The 17997-nt window shown below is 38.8% G+C and overlaps 3 protein-coding genes across 7 annotated transcripts in view; 2 read left to right on the plus strand and 1 right to left on the minus strand.

Annotated features, from left to right (window-relative positions):
* The window catches only part of mapkbp1 (mitogen-activated protein kinase binding protein 1), a 52528-nt gene extending 40824 nt beyond the window's left edge, over nucleotides 1-11704 (plus strand). For 2 of the 3 annotated variants that reach the window (XM_042743251.1, XM_042743253.1), the window contains 15 exons: nucleotides 679-754; nucleotides 856-967; nucleotides 1089-1152; nucleotides 1244-1366; nucleotides 1453-1598; nucleotides 1788-1834; nucleotides 1925-2155; nucleotides 2548-2672; nucleotides 3135-3274; nucleotides 3376-3561; nucleotides 3653-3728; nucleotides 3841-4130; nucleotides 4279-5166; nucleotides 8785-8870; nucleotides 9000-11704. In XM_042743251.1, coding sequence (XP_042599185.1) covers nucleotides 679-754; nucleotides 856-967; nucleotides 1089-1152; nucleotides 1244-1366; nucleotides 1453-1598; nucleotides 1788-1834; nucleotides 1925-2155; nucleotides 2548-2672; nucleotides 3135-3274; nucleotides 3376-3561; nucleotides 3653-3728; nucleotides 3841-4130; nucleotides 4279-5166; nucleotides 8785-8870; nucleotides 9000-9254 — 2845 coding nt within the window. In that variant the 3' untranslated portion in view covers nucleotides 9255-11704. The remainder of the gene's footprint in view (nucleotides 1-678; nucleotides 755-855; nucleotides 968-1088; nucleotides 1153-1243; nucleotides 1367-1452; nucleotides 1599-1787; nucleotides 1835-1924; nucleotides 2156-2547; nucleotides 2673-3134; nucleotides 3275-3375; nucleotides 3562-3652; nucleotides 3729-3840; nucleotides 4131-4278; nucleotides 5167-8784; nucleotides 8871-8999) is intronic. The other variant, XM_042743252.1, reaches the window with a different exon arrangement.
* jmjd7 (jumonji domain containing 7) lies at nucleotides 10864-14356 on the minus strand. 2 transcript variants are annotated; one of them, XM_019120062.2, is made up of 8 exons: nucleotides 14111-14355; nucleotides 13555-13708; nucleotides 13222-13475; nucleotides 13068-13124; nucleotides 12507-12602; nucleotides 12304-12380; nucleotides 12030-12189; nucleotides 10864-11902 (listed from the first exon to the last, which is right to left on the minus strand). In XM_019120062.2, exons 1-8 carry the CDS (start codon nucleotides 14157-14159, stop codon nucleotides 11814-11816), a joined length of 936 nt encoding a protein of 311 aa, XP_018975607.1. In that variant the 5' UTR covers nucleotides 14160-14355; the 3' UTR covers nucleotides 10864-11813. The 2 variants fall into 2 exon arrangements, with proteins under 2 accessions (XP_018975607.1, XP_042599193.1); XM_042743259.1 differs by lacking the exon at nucleotides 13068-13124 and having other exon boundaries at nucleotides 14111-14356.
* Nucleotides 14357-14645: 289 nt separating this feature from the next.
* tbpl2 (TATA box binding protein like 2) lies at nucleotides 14646-17919 on the plus strand. 2 transcript variants are annotated; one of them, XM_042743260.1, is made up of 7 exons: nucleotides 14646-14813; nucleotides 15234-15598; nucleotides 16129-16216; nucleotides 16466-16557; nucleotides 16696-16866; nucleotides 16976-17070; nucleotides 17487-17919. In XM_042743260.1, exons 1-7 carry the CDS (start codon nucleotides 14766-14768, stop codon nucleotides 17561-17563), a joined length of 936 nt encoding a protein of 311 aa, XP_042599194.1. In that variant the 5' UTR covers nucleotides 14646-14765; the 3' UTR covers nucleotides 17564-17919. The 2 variants fall into 2 exon arrangements, with proteins under 2 accessions (XP_042599194.1, XP_042599195.1); XM_042743261.1 differs by having other exon boundaries at nucleotides 16699-16866; nucleotides 17487-17918.
* The last annotated feature ends 78 nt before the right edge of the window (nucleotides 17920-17997 follow it).

The following is a 17997-nucleotide window of genomic DNA, read 5'->3' on the forward strand; positions in this document are numbered from 1 at the left end:
CAGTGCTGTAGGCCTTAGTACTGGAGCTCATTCTGGGTTTTCAATGCCTCTAATGGGCACAGACTCTTTTTGTTCCTCGTGTAAGTCATGTGAAGCCTGAGGGGTTCATTGGTTCTGCTCCTCCCAAAGCTGGCAGTGCACTTGTTTGATCTGCTGTAAGGCATGGCAGTTGAAGGCACGAAGGCATAGCACCTCCAGGTGGCTGAAAAAAGAAGGGGGTAAAATACAGTACGTAATTCTGCAGCGCATTTGCCTATTCAAAAAGGACAATTTAAATGGTGAAATTATACACTTTTAGATTTTTTTTTTTCCCCAGGCCACTTGTAATGTTAGCCAAGGTTTTCTGAAACAAACAAGTCATTATTTAAAGTTTTGGTAAGATTTTTAAATGTCCTTCAGATAAGTTTGTTATGCACACCAAGGCTGCATTTATTTAATAAGTTAATACATTTAAAGTTACTCTTTTTTTTTTTAATTTTCATTTATTTTAAAATTTTATTTATTCCTGTGATGGGAAAGCTGAATTTTCACCATCATAACTCCGGGCTTCAGTGTCAGATGATCCCACAAATCCTTTTAATATGCTGATTTGCTGCTCAAGAAACATTTCGTATTATTATCAATGTTGTAATTGCTTCAATATAAAAAAAAGGTTTCTGCTACTTTTTTTATTTGCAGGATTTTTAACATCTGCAACGGCAAACAGAAGAAAGTCTACAAGGGCTCCCAAGGGGAGGACGGGACACTTATCAAGGTAGGCAGACCTTGAATGAAAAGATTAGGTATTAAATTAATTCAGATACTACTTTTGATCTCAGTTATATGGTTATTGATATGTCTGAATGTGTTTATCAGGTTCAGACAGATCCCTCTGGTCTCTATGTGGCCACAAGCAGCTCGGACAAAAACATCAGCATCTTTGACTTATACACTGGAGAATGTGTGGCCACCATGTTTGGCCATTCTGGTAAGATAAACTCTGCGTGTGAGATTATGCAGCTATAATGCTGTATTTTCAAGAAACACTTTTAAGAATAATTTTATCTGCTGAAATCAAGTCTAAGCATTGTGTTGTTGTCCTCTTTTAGAGATTGTAACAGGAATGAAGTTTACTAATGACTGTAAACATCTGATAACTGTGTCGGGAGACAGGTAGATATTCTGAAATCTCTGAAATCATCAGTTTCTCAGATGAAGAATCCATTTTTGACTCTGCTAAATTTGCCTGCTGTTGTGTGTTCAGCTGTATCTTTGTGTGGAGGCTTTGTCCTGAGTTGACCATCAATATGAGACAACGACTTTCGGACCTGAAACAGAACAGCAAACCTGTTCAGAAGACCCCCCCAAATAAACAACACACACTTAGGTATAAAGCCAATCAGTCTAATGTGTTACTTTTGCAATTACACAACTCAAAATGGTGATTTTATAATGTTTTCTGGTTTGTATCAGCACAAGGAAAGAAATCCACGGTGCCCCGGTCATTGGCACAATGTCGTCCGACAGCGACAAAGACGTGGAGGAAGAGGAGGGCATTGAAGAGGAAGATGAGATGTTCCCTCACATGTCATCGGGCAGCAGTGGTGGCGAGGAGACAGGTAATGTATCAGACACTCTCCAGCAGTCTTACTAAACTGGTTTGCCTAGTTCTATATATATATATACTGCATCCGGCTCTTCTGGGTTGGGTTGGGTCACGTTGTGTGATGTTATTGGGCGAGACTTTTTCCAAATGTTTATTTTAAGCTTTTTGAGCTTCTAATATTACTGTTTGTTTCTGTTGCAAGGATCATCTGATGAAAAACGCAACACTCTCAATTCCCACATGAAGAAGGTAAGAAAGTCTGTGACAAGTTTGCCTAATTTTAGCTTTGATTCTCTCATTTTGTTGATGCTCTTTAACATGCTTTCTCTCTCTTATCAGCAGTCCAACAGTTGTGAACATGAGGGTTCAGGTCCACGACCAAGACGGCGCTGGTCCAGGAGATTGGGTAGTATGGATCTGAAGGTGAAGTCCATGCTGGACCTGAGGCAGCTGGAGTCGTTCGCCATGCCTCTCTTTCCCAGCAAAACCCAAGACGTTCATAAAGACCTTCCACCGCCTAGGAACCAAGATCTAGGCAGCACCATCAGTCTGAAGACTATTGCCGCATGGGTAAGCTTTATATGAAAATAAAACGTATACGTACACTTCTGACTTTAATATCTAATATGATACAATGTCAAATATAGTCTCATGGAGCTAAACTTTTCACTGTACCAGCATAAATCTGCTCCACTTTTTACAGCTTAAACCAATGAACAAGTTAATTTTTTGGATGAAATTCAAAAAGTATGATGCAACAATAATAAACCAGCATGCAACAAAGTGGAAAGTCATTAAAATAATACTGCAGTGTCTTCAACAGGTCCTAGATATAATACAGAAAAAATATAATCAAATGAGAATGAATAAAGCTCTTGAAATTATTGCCTTGTATTTGTGCTCATGAATGCAGACTGCTTTGTTTGTTCTGTCTCTTTTTGACTTGTGTATCTTCTCTGTAGGTACCTGAAGAGAATGAACCAGGAGGACAAGCAAGTCCTCATTACATCAAACTGTCCCCTCAAACCCCAGAGACAGAAGTGCTGTATCCTGAGGGATGTGAAGACCAAATCAGTCTTGCTGGAAGGTCAGTAAAAACAATCTTAGTAGCTTATTTTATTTTCAATATAGGTGTACATTTTTAATATACATTGATTAATTCTGACAACATAACATTTCTGATCATTTCACATTAAACAATCTTTAAAGGGATACTCCACCCAAAAACAGAAATTCAGTGATAATTTACTCACCCACACGTGGTTCCAAACCTGTATGAGTTTCTTTCTTCTGTGGAGCACAGAGTTACTTTGAAGAAAGTTAGGAACAGTTGTGAAACATTTGTCAAAGTATATCCTTTTATGTTTTAGAAAATATGTTATACAGGTTTGGAATGATATTACAGCGAGTAAATTAAGACAGAAATTTCATTTTTGGGTGGAGTATCTCTTTAATTGTGTAGTTAGAAGCATAATATGATACAAAATACCATTTTGAGATGGTCCTCAAATACCTGTATACCTACTCCCTTCTCTTTGTTTGTGCGTAGTGAGTATCAAGTGAAAAAGCTGCCCCATGGTGTGAGATGTGCTAAAGTGAACTCTTGTCCTGAGAAGCAGAGTCCAGACAGCGCCTGCTCTATGGAGTATTCCAGCAGTCGTCTTTCAAGCCCTGAACACCCTGGAGAAGGTATTTAAAAACAAAACTAGTAGACTTACATGACCATTTCAGTAACTGCAATGGGTCCTTGATGAGATAAAGGAGGGTAAATTTCCATGTGTTCACTGTAGACTCTGAGCCGACTGAGCCATTGAGTGTAGATGGAAACTCATCAGAACTGGATATGGAAGATCTTGATGAGGAAGAGGAGGACAGCCTGAGGAAGAATGAGGTTCAGACTCCTGTACCTCAGACCCCAGACCAGGAGGCATTTCTCAAGAGGCACTTTGCAAACCTGTCAGACCTCAACAACCCTGGTAGGGTGTTTGTACTGTACAAGTTCACAATTTGCTTAAAACATTTTTCTTTAATTTTAGCATGAGTTCTCATACTCTTTTTCTTTGGCAGCAAGTCCAACCAGAGTAACTCCAAATATCTCTGACAGCATGTCTTCGAAGTTTCTCTCTCAGAACTCTCCTAGCAGGTAAGAAACAGTCACCCTTTGACCAAATCCCTTCCAACCGTGACATCTATTTTCAATGATATTTGGACTTCTGAGGGGCAAACATGACCATGCTCTGTCCTTTCTTTACCAGAACTCCATTCCTGTTCCCCTCAAACAAAAGCAGTGACATTAAAACCACCAGTGGAGTTGTGCGGCCACTTATCTCAGAGGTGCGGCCCCTCATGGAGAATAAGAGTCCAGCCAAACAGCAGGAACCCCATGGAATTGAGAGGACAACAGGTCAACGTTTAATTCAGAAGAAACGCACACCCATCATGGATTCCCGCAGACTGATCAGCCCTGTCGCTAAAGCTGCCGCAAGTCACAACAGTTCTGCAGGCATGAGGAAAGCTCAGTCTATCCACAACATTTCCTCAGAGGGTAAATCATCCATGAACTTGTGCTACTCAGTGTGGTGATATGGAGTATTTCACATTTAGGGTTTAGGATATTGTTTTGCATTCGTTACTCCATGGGGCTTGTCTTCTTTACTTACATTAATCACTTGTTTCCTCCCTCTTCTGATCAGCTGACGTGGTCCAGGTATCCAGTCGTCCTTCTAAGGAAGTCCATCCACAGCCACAGACTCCAGACCACCAACAGACACAACGACCACGGCGTTCCCTTCCTACCGTCCCGCTCATCAGCCCCACGACTGCCTTGCCAAAGGACATCACCACACCTACCAAATCCAAATCCCGTTCCTACATGAGTCCTACCACTAGCTCTATGGCCAAGATGTCCCGCTCTGTTTCCATGGGTGACAACTTGAATGTGGTAGAGTTAGAAGACACAGGATCTTCAGACCTACGCCGGGGCTCAAGTTCAGACACTTCCAACCCACGGAGCACCTCCCAAAGCAAGCCCACCACTCCTGTTGCCCAGGTTTCATCCCCTAATACTTCGGCATCCCCATTTCCAGGCCCCTCCATGCCCCATGCAGCAGTCATACCCATGCTGAGTGCTAGCTCAACTGGAAACGCTTCCTCTAAAGGTCTCCATGTCAAAGTGACTGGCAGTGCTCGACCACTGCTCCATATAGACATTCCTAATCCTCTTCCAGATAAACCCTTGTTATCTTCCCTCTCGCCATGCAGCAAGACCCCCAAACCTGTACAAAAGGAAAAGGAGTCCTCAAGTAGAACTCCGACAACTCCCTCTTCAAATCCTGGAGCAGTTCACTTGCCCAACAGCATTGTACAACCGGTCACAGCTGTTTGTTTGAGTCCATCTGAAACCCCAGACCAGATTGAGCTTAGTATGGTACTTGTTCCCAGCCAGACCAAGAATTTAACGGAGGATGAACTCCAATCGCACACAGAGCCAAGAAAAGAGGACACCTCCAAGACTGAGTGCCCTCCCATGAGCCAGTGCAGTCTAAGTCTTCTTCAGTCTTCCTCAGGATCTCAAGATTCAGGTTTGCCAGGACATCAGTCTTCCCTTGTTCCATCTTCTGTTCAGCTACGGCTTGGGCTGTCTAAACACTTCTTTACCAAAGGGCTCTGGCCTCTCTCATCCTCTACCTCCTCCATCACATCCTTCATCTCTTCTTCACCTTCTTCACCCATTAACCATTACCACCTGCAGGGTGAGGCATGCTCCTACTAACACTTGCTGTAACGTCTATCCTCTAATCTAGTGGTACTCAACCAGTTAACAGGCCATTATTTGACATATGTATTTTGCTCACTGAAACATTTTCTATCAATCCAAATGGATGATCCTCAAAGCATAAACATGATTTTCACAAGAAGAACCTTTTTGAATTAACATAATTTGTTGGAACATTTCTACTAACAAATTTTTGTCCTCTTATTTTAGATTTCAAGCCAGGAACAGCATAATATTAACTGATCATTTTTTTTGAATTTTTGTATTTTGTTGGTTTGTTTGTACTTACAAATTTCATAAATATTAATTTGCGAGTGATGTTTTTGCTGAGGTCGCCATGGCGACTACCCGCCGAAAGCTCCTTAGGATTTAAACCGCTAAAAAAAGTTTTCTCAGGCGGGATGATTTGCTTCATTCTAGCAGCGCCCCGTCTGTTTAAAACGAACTCGGGCCGAAGGTTAATACACACAACTACACCGAGTGTGGACCTGCCGCCTGTACAACAGCTTTCAGCCGAGATCGGGCCATAGGGAAAAAGCCGTCTGTCAGCCAGAATTGTTTTGTAGAGTCGGCATGGCTCTGGCCCATTATCTTCTCACCGATGCCGAGACTGAACCGGACAGAGACGCATTTCAGCCAGAATCAGCCCGAGTGTTATTGCTATCTGGGTATATATTTTCATGTTATAACTTAAACATTTGAATGTAATGCCTTTTTTCCTAATTGTTTTGCGATCAAATCTTTTATGTTCACGTATTAAACTGAGACGATGCGTATCAAAGTTTTAGTGGAAAAGAGAGTTTCAAACAGTCCTCGTCTCTGCCGCACATCAGAGCTGACGCACACAGTCTGATAAACGCAGCTCCGCTGTGCAGCGAGAGAGAAATGACGGAGGCGTAAGAAGGTAAAGTGCAGAAAATACAGCGGCTATTTCGTGCACAACTTGAACAAACTAGAACAGGTAAAGCTGTCAGCTGTATGGATATTGGCAATATCGCACTCACAATTCTCATTTATAATAATTACTTATATGGCTTTCTTCTAAACAAGATCTTGGTCTGTGTTCTTTTAATGCGTGAACTTCATTATTTGAAGTGCAACTGGCGTCCAGTAATCGCAAAAAGCTCTGTGCTTTGTTGGTTTTAAAGTACCAGCTTTAAAATGATTCTGAATTCATAACGAAATTCAAACAATAGGCTACAGTTTTGGCGCTCCTTAATGGGGCAGGCGCGGTCGCTTTAGCGCCTCAGTTCAAGGGCAAGTGAACCCATTTAATTTTTCTCTTTTCTAATATAGTACATAGTGAACATGAATTAACATCAAAAGGTAGGCTATTTTATAAGAGATCCTACAGTACAACTTACTGAAATGTCTCATGTAGGAGGAGCCCAAGCTACACTCAGTTGCCAAGTGATGCTTATGCTCCATGATACTGGTATAGATTCTGTGTAATGAACAATTCCTTGTGACTGTATATTTCAAGCTGGAAAAGACATTTAGTTCCCACTTTAAGTGAACCTTAGTTCCCAGGTCATCTACAACAGTGGTTCTCAACTCTAGTCCTCGGGACCCACTGCTCTGCACATTTTGTTTGTCTCACTTATTTATCGCACCTGATTCTGATCATCAGCTCATTAGGAGAGAGATCCATGAACTGAACTGAGTGTGTCAGATTCAGAAACATTCAAAATGTGCAGAGCAGCGGGTCCCGAGGCCTGGAGTTGAGAACCACTGATCTACAAGATGGATTAAAATGCTGATAAAGTCAAGAAAAGATGAGACATAAACACATGACAGTATGATTGAAATGTTAAAATGTAAATAAATAAATAATAATAATCATAAAATAAATAAAACCCGTTTATTCTGTGGCACTAAAAAAAATTATTTGGCTCCTAAGTTTTTTTCTTATAGGAGCCAATGGCTCCTTACTCGATTTTTTTTGTTTGGAGCCCTGTAGGGTCAGATTAGGTTTAGGGCAGGGGTGTCCAAACTCGGAGGGGCCAGGTCCTGGAGGGCCACTGTCCTGCAGAGTTTAGCTAATCAAGCTCTTACTAAGCATACTAGAAACTTTAAGTCAGTTGCGTTGAGGCAAGTTATAGCTAAACTGTGCAGGCCATCCAGGACTGAGTTTGGACACCTCTGGGTAAGGGCAAGGGTGTCCAATCTCCTGGGTGCTACATTCCTGCAGGGTTTTAGCTCCATCACACGTTCCTGAAAGTTTCTAGTGATCCTGAATACCTTGATTAGCTTGTTCAGGTGTGTTTGATTAGGGCTACAGCTAAATTCTGCTGGAAGTTGCCTTCTTCAGGAACAGGATTGGACACCCCTGGGTTACGTCAAGGGTATCCTTCTGATTTTACAGTAGGGCAATGTTGCCAAGTCCATGGACTACTTTGAAGACAATGCAATCAGCAGTGAAAGAGAACTCACTACATGCGAATTTCACTATATGCGCGTGCTGTTTGAGAGCATTAAACGGTTAATTACACACACTTGTATGTGTCAAAATGCCTGTCTTTGCAAGTATCCTTGTAAACACAGTAATTTAGGTCTTAAGTGAAAGCAAACAGCTGAGAAAGAAAACGTGTTACAGTATACTGGATCCGGGCAGCTCCTAAAGTGACAGCAGTCTAATATTCCTGCTGTCTGTCATTCATGTTAATCAAACAACAAAAGAGAGAATATCTCTCACTGTTCTTGTAAAATAACTTTTGTAACTTTAAAAGAAATATATTTAAATTACACAGTGAAGAATATGCAGTGTTTTTATACATTTAATTACTTTATACAATGTATGTATCATTTCTTATTTATTTGTTCTACTGTAGCTATTTATTTTTGTTGTCGTCTTGCTTGTAATTAGTTTTTTATTCTTATTTAATCACCGTTTACTTGTCCTCAGTGAGGTTTTTTTTTTTTTTTTTTTTTTTAAAGCTAGTATTATTTTTTTGTGATATGAAATTCCTGTGGTATCAAAAAAAGCCTTATTTAAAGCAAAAATAGCTTTAAATAAAAATTGCCGGGAAATAAAATTAATCATATCGTGATTTTGGTCATATCACTCACCCCTACTCCAGGAGCTAAACTGTACCCGGAACAACATTCCTACCAACCATTCATTAACCTCTGGTCTTTAGGACAAGGTCATGCAACAATATTCTTATGATTAATCATTTCACTCTGGTTTTAATGTTGGGGTTGTTCTTTGGAATGTTGTTTCTGGAACAACGAATGACATTAATCCATGTCATATTTCTGTAAATCACTTGTGCTGAGTACCACTGCACAAAATCTTTTTCCATGCCTTATAGTTCTCAGATTTGCTTTTCTTTGTATGCTCAGTCAAAATTGTATGTTTTTGTTGCTCAGCTCATTTTAAGGCACAGTATGACTCTAACAGAGCTGGGTTTCTCCTCTGCAGACACATCTCTCAGTGTGGATTCTTGTAGGCTGGTTGCCAATGAATTGCAGAGCAGTTTTAAAAGAGCCTCCCACCTCTACAAAATGGTATGTTATCATTTGGCCACATTCACATGTAATTGTAGAGTAGGGTGCACTTCAGCCCACACGTCTGCCTAAACTGTTTTGTGCGGGTGACTTGAATCTAACTTTGCATATGTGTGTGTGCTCCTGTAGCTAAGCAACTCCACCGACTCCAGTGAGGAGCAGCAGGAAATGGCACATGTGCTTGCCGAAGCATTTGAGACGATGAGAGATGAGCTGAATTGCCTGCCACCATGCACTCCTTCAAGATCTCCCAGCACTTGCACTGTGCGCACAATAGCTAACAGTGATGCAACATTAGGTGACGACAGAACACTTGCCCTTTTAGAGCAGTACTCCAGACTGCTGCTCAGTGCAGTGGAGAAGAGGATGGACAACAAAATCTGATTTCTACGTGTGCTGTGGCTGTAACAGGATACCAAGCCATTTTTAAAAATAGAGAGGAGCTTTTATTAAAGAGATTAAAAAGAATTTCTACTATCCTACCTCCCTGTTTAGCATGCTACTATGGCAGCAACACACCCCTGACTTTTCTCACCCCTTTGCAAAATGTTGTGCCCTGCTACTAAAAACACATGCAGATAGTTTGGCCAACTGTTGAATGACCTACACTGCATCAGGGAGAGCAATTGATTATATGGTTTTGTTAACTTATGGGTACAGCAAAATTGATTCAGTGGTTATCGTCTTAAAAGATGAATACGCAATTTTATATGGATACAATATTCAGTCATGTGGAAAAACAAACTGTTGTTGAGCGGATTCTCCAGCAACCACCATTAATCTGAACAATGTGTTTGATATTTTTAGAAATTCTCAGTGCTCTCTTACGAAGGGACCGGTATCCCTGGAAGTCTTAGCAAGGCAGATTTATCTCACTTTTACCTTTTATTATGGAATGATTTTATACTGTATGTTGTGTTTGTGCTGATACTCTCAAGTTGAATTGGGATGTTGGGGTTCATATTTATTCTCATGCGATAGGTCATTGAGTCACACAGAGGCTCTTCAACGTTTGTTTGTTGTATGGTGTCAATGCCCTGATGCCCAGCAGAGACAGATGGGTGCCAGAGAAAAAATGGGGGAATTCAAAGAATGATTTTGTATTGTTTTATTTGCAGGACTTTTTTGTACTTGAATAGTAACTGTCTCATGGATACGGGTGCCTTAATCTCGACCAGCAATTTGCTTGAAGGAATGAATCTGGCATTTGTAATTCAAGCAGGTTATATATCGAAATGATCAGTGATATTTGGATGTTGTCCACCTCTAATTGATTAATTCTAGGTTGCAGATTGGGACAAAAACAAAACTGCCATAAAAACACTGAACTTGAATTGATTGTTCTGGTGACAATAATAGAGTTGCAATAGCCAAGTAGAAAGTTTGTTTAACTTTTGTGCACAAATTATGAGAACAGTTTACAGATTTTACAGAACTTTGGTTTTGAAAATACCCTTATCCTGAAAAGCATTTTTACAGAAAAAAACTTATTTTCCAATTTTGACTTCTTAAAGGTGTTTTATTGTTATGTGATGTGCTCTGTTATTTTCTCAAGAGTCTTTCCCACAATCCATTGCTAACTAGGTTAAGGAGTTGCCTCTCTGACCTCTGCTTGAAACAACTCTTCTTTTTCTGTGATAATATTGAAAATGTACAGTAAGGCAATTTTTTTGTCATTAAGCTTAATTCAAAATGATGGCGTAATATGTTAAGTGTACTGTAACTTCTTATATAGATGGACCTGCACATATTTTAACGTGTCTAGCTCTTCTACTGATACAAATCCAAGCTAAAGCCAGGTGCACACTGTACGATTTTAGGATCTTAAAAGATTTTGTCGACGGGACAAATGACAGTCTTTGATCGCTCAAGTTGATGCCGTCAGTGGTGACCAAAGATTTATATCATAGAGCCTGACATAAAATACAGTCGACATGTTTTTTTTTCTCACAGGTGTCATATTGTACGATCTGACATTTAAAAAAAAAAAAAGTTGCACAGTGTACACCCAGCTTAAGTCAACACTGCAACTAGTTCAGCTGCAACTTGCCTGGTGTCTGAGATGCATAAATTCTATTTATTGACTTGATGCTTAGTTCCACCTCTGTCACATTCTCTTGTATTTTGGTACAAATTTATTAACAATGAAAGATGCAAAATGTGCAATTGCAACAACAATGCAAATTTTTACCCAACTGTTACATACCCCTTTTCACCAATGGCAGATTGCACTGGCAGACTTGTAGTTAAATAGATTTATTTAAATCCATTATTGTATGCAACTCTTATTTGCCATCTCATGACAAGTGCGATGGCTTTAAGCAAGACTGAAAATGCATGAGATAAAAATGATATATATAATGTAAACCCAAACAAATTTTGATTTAGCTAGCTAGTGTGCTAGTGATGTAGCAGAAGTGAAAACCGTACAGTAGGACTGCATACAGTAGGACAAAAGTACTGTGTCAGAATCAGCATGAATACACTGCATATGCATGAAGAAAGGCAGAATTTATGGAGGGCTCGCACCCTGAACTAGAATGCATGGTTGTATGCTTGACCTGCTCCTCATGAACAATCATGCAAACCTGCTTTCAGCGCTATCTCTCTGTGGTGACCAGCTCTGCTTTCATCTAACCTATTGACAGTTGATCAAGATGTATTCTAGCATTACAGATGGACCAGTGCTCTCTAAGACTGTTTCTTTTTGGAAACTTGTGATTTTGTCTTACCTTTTGCTCCAAACCGAAGTCAAGTGTTTCTATTCTCTGTCACCTGAAATCTCTTTCTCAAAGAAATTAAAACAAATAAAACTGTATTTATTACATGTTAAACTGCATTGTTTATTGCAATATATATTCTATATCACGGAAAATGTACATGCATATCTCATGAAGTCTCCAGGTGTAAAGCCAGCAGCCAAATCTTCACCTTTGAACAGGCTCACAGTGATCCAACAACGTTTGTCAAGGACTCCACAAGCTGGAAGTAATTGTACTTGATATCATATTCCATGTCATACCAGAAATTCACTGTCAAGACGAAAAGAGCAGTTTCATTCATGATTAGTTTCACTGTAGAACGTAACTGAAGTACAAAACAGAATTTGAAAGCCAAGTTGGTATTGTTTGCATTATTATTGGCGGTCAAATCACCAACCGGCTATGCAGCCATGAGACTGTCTAACGTGGTGGAACCAGAGGGAGGGCAGGTACAACATCTCTCCAGCTTTCACAGTGCAGAGCAGAGGTTTCGCCAGCCTGTAGGAGGGATATCTATCAAAATCTGGGTTCAGGGGGTCTAGAGGGATCCAGGGCACCTGAAAGATTGCAGGATTATTTTTTATAATGTATTTAAAACATGTATAATCATAAAATTTATGTAAAATATACAATTGCATTTCAATAAGCATTTATAAATTATATGAACTCACTTTGGTTGTATCTTCCTCATCCACTATTTCAAAGTTGCCATCCTCTTTCTGTCTGTATGTCGCTGGCTGGTAGAGCTCTATGTTGAGGAAATAATACACAATGCCGATAGATAGTCCTAAAGCCATTTTCTTTTTAAAAAGCATTCCGTTTTCAAACTAAGCAAGAAAAATAAAAATGGCTGGATAAAGAAACAACTTCTTACCATACGGTATGAAAGGTCTATCAGTCGGTGGAAGCAAAATAAAGTCTTTCTGTCCAGAGATCACACAGTACAGGTTCTCATAATGATCTTTGTGCACTACAGAGAAAAAATGGTGCTGCTCACAAAAATGTTTAAAGCAGTGGTTTTCAACCTTTTTGACTTCATTGCCCCCTATTGTCCAAAATATTTAAAGGCCGATAATGGTACTGGTAAGTATTTAAAAAATTTTTTTTTTTTTACTCACAATTTCTACCAAATAACATATTTTAGAGCTTGGCCTATCTAGAAAAATGCATATTCATTCTTAAAATACCCACGTCGTTTTATGATTTTATTTATTTACATGACTTTTCCATATCAAGAATTCATACTTTTAAACTTAGGCTACCTCATACATAAGATTTCTGTGGAAATTCTGGCTCTTTAATGAAAAATAAAACATTTGTTGAGGGAGTGAATTTAATATTTTTTGCTGTTTTAGCTAATGTTAATGCTTGTTTTGGTCCACTGGTTTAAAGTTTACAATATTTTACGTTTACAAACAAATGAAGACAAACTCACTTGATGTGACGGCGCTTTCCTCCCCAAGCCAAAAATTTACAGCATCAGGCTGTTTTCCTAAATCATAAAAATCCACATTTCACATTATTAAGCCATTATCCAGTCAAAGGCACATCCAGGTAGATAATGGATGCAAAATGTGTGCAAAACTTACCCAGAGCTTCACTCATCCAGGGGATGTGAGTCTGTACGTCTCCCGTCAGCTCCGGTAACTCCTCAGTCAGATTTGAGCATTGCTTCTGAACGTAAAACACACCGCTGCACTTCACCTTCCCCTCGACGATATCCAGCAGAGAGCTAAAGGTCATCTGACGCTCCTCTGGCATCACAAAGCGATCCCCGTTCACGGCATCTGCGTATCCGTTTGGAGTGACAGCCACACTGATGACCGTGGAGCCCACTTTCTCTCTGCACAAATATGATAAAAAAGGGAGGAAAGTTTAAATGTTAGTGCTCCCAGGCTGATCTGATCATCTGATTGGCTCACCTGAGATATGTGGGGTTCCATTTAGACAAAGCTGGCCAATCACTGAAGGCATTGCGAATGACGCAGGGCTTGTTGGGACCAATCCAGTCACGATAAAACTGAAGTGGAGAGAGCGGCCCATCCAGGTATGGCACTGCATCATTAAGATAAAGCTCTGAGGAAGAGAAGACAGCGATATCACTGATATAAGTCTCTACAAGTATTTCAACAAAAAAGTCTTGCTTATGTTCTTAAAAAACTATTTTTAAACAAAAAACAACCTTACAGTAACATTGTTTTTGTAACGATTAAGCCCAATTTTATATACTTCTTTTAATTTTAAGGTAAGATATGATATGAAAGTATATGTTATGGTGCATAAGATATTTTTTTTCTATTGCACCAAAATATATCATTTAACAACAACAAAAAAAAGATTAATAAATAAATAGTTTGTAAATATTCTATTACATGACAATTATCTATATATCTTTTGTCAGTCTGTTTTTTTTATCGTCATATAAATGCATATTGTAAGTGTTCAGATGTCAGCAGACAGTACTGTAAGTGAACTCACCCCGAGCTTCTTTAGGAACATTTCTCAAGCATTCTTTAACTGCATCCATAACACAGTTTCTATAAAACTAATACTGACTGGTGATTTTTCACATGCCTTCGTCAGCTTAAAACACGCATGCTTTCTTCTCATGCATGCCTACCTATTCATACTATACAATGAAGTATTAATGTTTTAAAATAATAAGAGACAGCTCGCATGCACTCCTCACATGTTTAACAGTTGTTAATGTTATGACGTCTGTCTTCCGCTCACGCGCAAAAGTGACTGTTTACAGCGCCGTGTCTGTCTCCCTCTACTGGCCGGAGACTGCGCTTCAGAAAAATTTATTTATTTATGTTCTTAAAGTAACGTTTTGTTATATTGTTAGCCCAAAATGCAAAAAAATAAATAAAAATTAATAAATAAAATAAAAAAATAACAAAATTAAAAAAAAAAAACCTATATACATATATATTAAATAAAAATTCCCAGTTCACTAAACAGAACTACCTCCTTAGTTTTGATGGCATGATTTGTCACGCCTCTGTGAGTAGCTTCACACTTGACGCCAATTAGATCACATCCTCAGGTAAAGTGCCTGCGCTGTTATTTGGACTAGGAGACTTTTCTCGTGTTTTGCAAATCTGTTTTCTTCCAATGGACCTTAAGGAACATGGATGTGGAGGCATCTCTCGAAAATTACTTTGACCAGACTATTGCTGTAAGTTGTGAAATAAATGGCTGAAAGTGTTTGACTGCTGAAAACATAAACAATCTTATCGAGATGCACTCAAGTCTGCGTGTTCTTATAACAAATTAAGTATTTATAAATAAGAAAATCAGCATATTTAAGAGGAAATATGAAATACAGGAATAAATACATTTGAAACCTTACTACAGAAATGGAAAAATGGGCCAATTAATCAAATTAAATATTTCAAATGAAAATAAAATACTACTAAAATATTGCTGTACACTTTCAAATGTTATTTTTTTAAATAACTGTCCTTGTCATTTATGTATTCATTTATTTATTTGGAAGTTTGTTTCCGTTTAACAATATACAGTGCTTTAAATTTATATTGATGCATTATACCATTATAGCCTATAATGTATTTTTATTTATTTTTTGGTTCTCCTAGGTTCATCTGATTACATCTTTGAGGGGGATCTGGGCCTACAGGGTCCAGCTCCACGGCTCCAAGATTCCTCTTTCCTGTCCTCTTTAACCTCTCAGGAGAAAGATCTCACTGAAGACTTGGACCTGAGCTTCTTACCAGATGAACTGGGCACTCAAGATGAGCCGTCACAGGCTGAGAATCTCAGCAGGAATGAGGACAGCGGCATTTACACTGACTGTCCTCCGAGAGAGTCCACAGAGGCAGATACTGACACCAGTAATTCTGCACAAAACGCCTCGCAGTTCAATCTCCCGATGACTCCCATGACCCCTATGACCCCCATGACACCAGTGGCAGAGAGTTCCGGCATCATCCCGCAATTACAGTAAGGCATTTTAAGAAAAGAAAAAGTGAAGCATGTGTATCCGGGATTCTTTTTAACATCTTATGGCATCATATAAGCCCAGAACTTTTTTAATTATTTTTTTTTCTTTCAAACATTGCTACATATACATATAAAACAAAAGTTCTATATTGGGTTCCACGAAGAACCTTTTTATCATCTGTGCAACCTTTCAATTTCACAAAAAAGGTTTGAATATTAAAATGTGCTCCACACTAAGAAGAAATGGTTCTTTTAAGAACTGTTCGCTGAAAGGTTCTTTGGGGAACCAAAAATGGTTCATCTATGACATCACTAAAAAAATGTTGTAAGCTTTATGTTTAAGAGTGTAAAAGGCTGTATAATGCTTAAACTCCATGATTTAAGTAAACCAAATGTCTGCAGTAAGTTAGTTCCATTTGAATAGAATCCTTTGCACTACTTTAAGTATAGAGTGATTACTTTTGAACCACCAGCCACTGCATCCTAATTTTGTATACTATATTTCCAAACCTGTTTTTGATCATACACAGGAATATTGTGTCAACAGTGAATCTTGCTTGCCCTCTGAATCTCAAATCCATTGCACTTCAAGCTCGAAATGCTGAATATAACCCAAAGGTACTTTTCTACTGTAGTTTATATATGCAACACTATATAGAATTGTATTAAATCATAGACAAACACACACATTTGTATAGCTTTCTTAAAGGAAAAGTTATTGTAGATTTTGTCATTGTTTATTCTGTATGCTGTTGACAAATAAATGACAGAGTTTCCATTTTTGGGGAACTCTTCCTTTAACTTTGTGTTTTAGGTACATTTTTCAGTCTTTTTAATAGCATAACTCCAAACTTTGCCTATGTTTAGCGTTTTGCTGCTGTTATAATGAGGATCCGTGAACCAAGAACCACTGCTCTCATATTCAGCTCTGGGAAAATGGTCTGCACTGGGGCCAAGAGGTATACATCATATATATTCAGAACTCTAACTATAATGCATTAGGGTAGCACAACTGTAAAATAGATAAGCTTAGCTCTGTTAGGCTCACATGTGTCTTTTACCCTATATTTTCCTTTCCCTTTGTTTATCTTTCCAAGCAGTGAGGAGCAATCTCGCCTTGCAGCACGGAAATATGCCCGGGTGGTACAGAAACTTGGTTTCCCTGCCAAATTCCTTGACTTCAAAATCCAAAACATGGTTGGAAGTTGTGACGTCTGCTTTCCTATCCGCTTAGAAGGCCTGGTCCTCACTCACCAGCAGTTCAGCAGGTCTGGACAGGCGTCTGTCTGTCTGTCTGTCATAATTAAGTTTGATGGTTACTGGCCCGCAATATAAGTGGCCTTGTAACATCTGTCTTTAACCATTTTACCCCTCCAGCTATGAGCCAGAGTTGTTTCCTGGATTGATATATCGCATGGTGAAGCCACGTATTGTGCTGCTGATTTTTGTGTCTGGAAAAGTTGTGCTCACAGGTATAGTTGGTATATAGTCTTATTCGCTAGTCTAATCTCACATGGTCCAATTTTAAAGGAAGAGTTCACCCAAAAAATGCAAATTAGCTGCAAATGTACTCACTCTCAGACAATCCAAAATTTAGTTTTTTTTTTTTTTTTATATTTAGCATTACATGATCAATTGCTCACCAGTGGCTCCTCTGCAGTGAATGGGTGCCGTCAGAATGAGAGTCTAAACAGCTTCGAAAAACATCACAATAATCTCCAAGTAATTCTAGTTCATCAATAAACATCTTTGAAATAAAAAGCTGCAGGTTTATAAGAAACAAATCTCCAAATCATAAGAAAATTTTCATTTTTGGGGAACTATTCCAAGTGTTGCATTGAAATTGCTTTGTAAAACTCATTCTCCTCACGTTATTTATGATTTTTAGGTGCAAAAGAGCGGTCAGAGATCTATGAAGCCTTTGAAAATATTTACCCCATCCTCAAGGGGTTCAGGAAGCAGTAGAAATGCTGCACTTACACTTACATGTGCTGCATGGGAATATTTGTCTATAACGATGTGCCTCGTATCCATATATGTGTGGTGCTTGAAAGGTTTGAATGCAATGATTTAATCATAACTTTTGTTATTGTGCTTTGTTTAATGTCTTTACGTTTACTTTGTTGTCTGCATTAGTGAGGGTTGCTGAAATAACAGAGCAGTCCAGATCTTACTGTGAAAAATAAATGTTTTGTTAAAATATTCAGCTTTGCCTTATGCGGGCTCTCATATAGAGACATGTCCACTTCGTTTATGACAGTTTTGTCCTTTTTGTACATGTTGAACTTGCTGATGCAGGTAAATAAACTTTGAAGACTTCTCTTTTGCAGAAATGAAATTAACCTTTATTTCCTTACCTATATATATATATATATATATATAAAATAGTAGTTGAGTAA

This window comes from Cyprinus carpio, chromosome B17 (assembly GCF_018340385.1).
Source record: "Cyprinus carpio isolate SPL01 chromosome B17, ASM1834038v1, whole genome shotgun sequence".
NCBI classification, from domain to species: Eukaryota; Metazoa; Chordata; class Actinopteri; order Cypriniformes; family Cyprinidae; genus Cyprinus; species Cyprinus carpio.

Excerpts from the sequence above, each read along its gene's own strand:
- jmjd7 (XM_019120062.2), bottom strand. The coding sequence starts at position 14,159 with ATGGATGCAGTTAAAGAATGCTTGAGAAATGTTCCTAAAGAAGCTCGG. Across the intron at positions 13,709-14,110 it reads TGTTCCTAAAGAAGCTCGGG|AGCTTTATCTTAATGATGCA; the intron begins GTGAGTTCACTT and ends TCTCTTCCTCAG. Across the intron at positions 13,476-13,554 it reads TGGAACCCCACATATCTCAG|AGAGAAAGTGGGCTCCACGG; the intron begins GTGAGCCAATCA and ends ATATTTGTGCAG.
- tbpl2 (XM_042743260.1), top strand. The coding sequence starts at position 14,766 with ATGGATGTGGAGGCATCTCTCGAAAATTACTTTGACCAGACTATTGCT. Across the intron at positions 16,867-16,975 it reads ACTCACCAGCAGTTCAGCAG|CTATGAGCCAGAGTTGTTTC; the intron begins GTCTGGACAGGC and ends TTACCCCTCCAG. Across the intron at positions 17,071-17,486 it reads TGGAAAAGTTGTGCTCACAG|GTGCAAAAGAGCGGTCAGAG; the intron begins GTATAGTTGGTA and ends TATGATTTTTAG.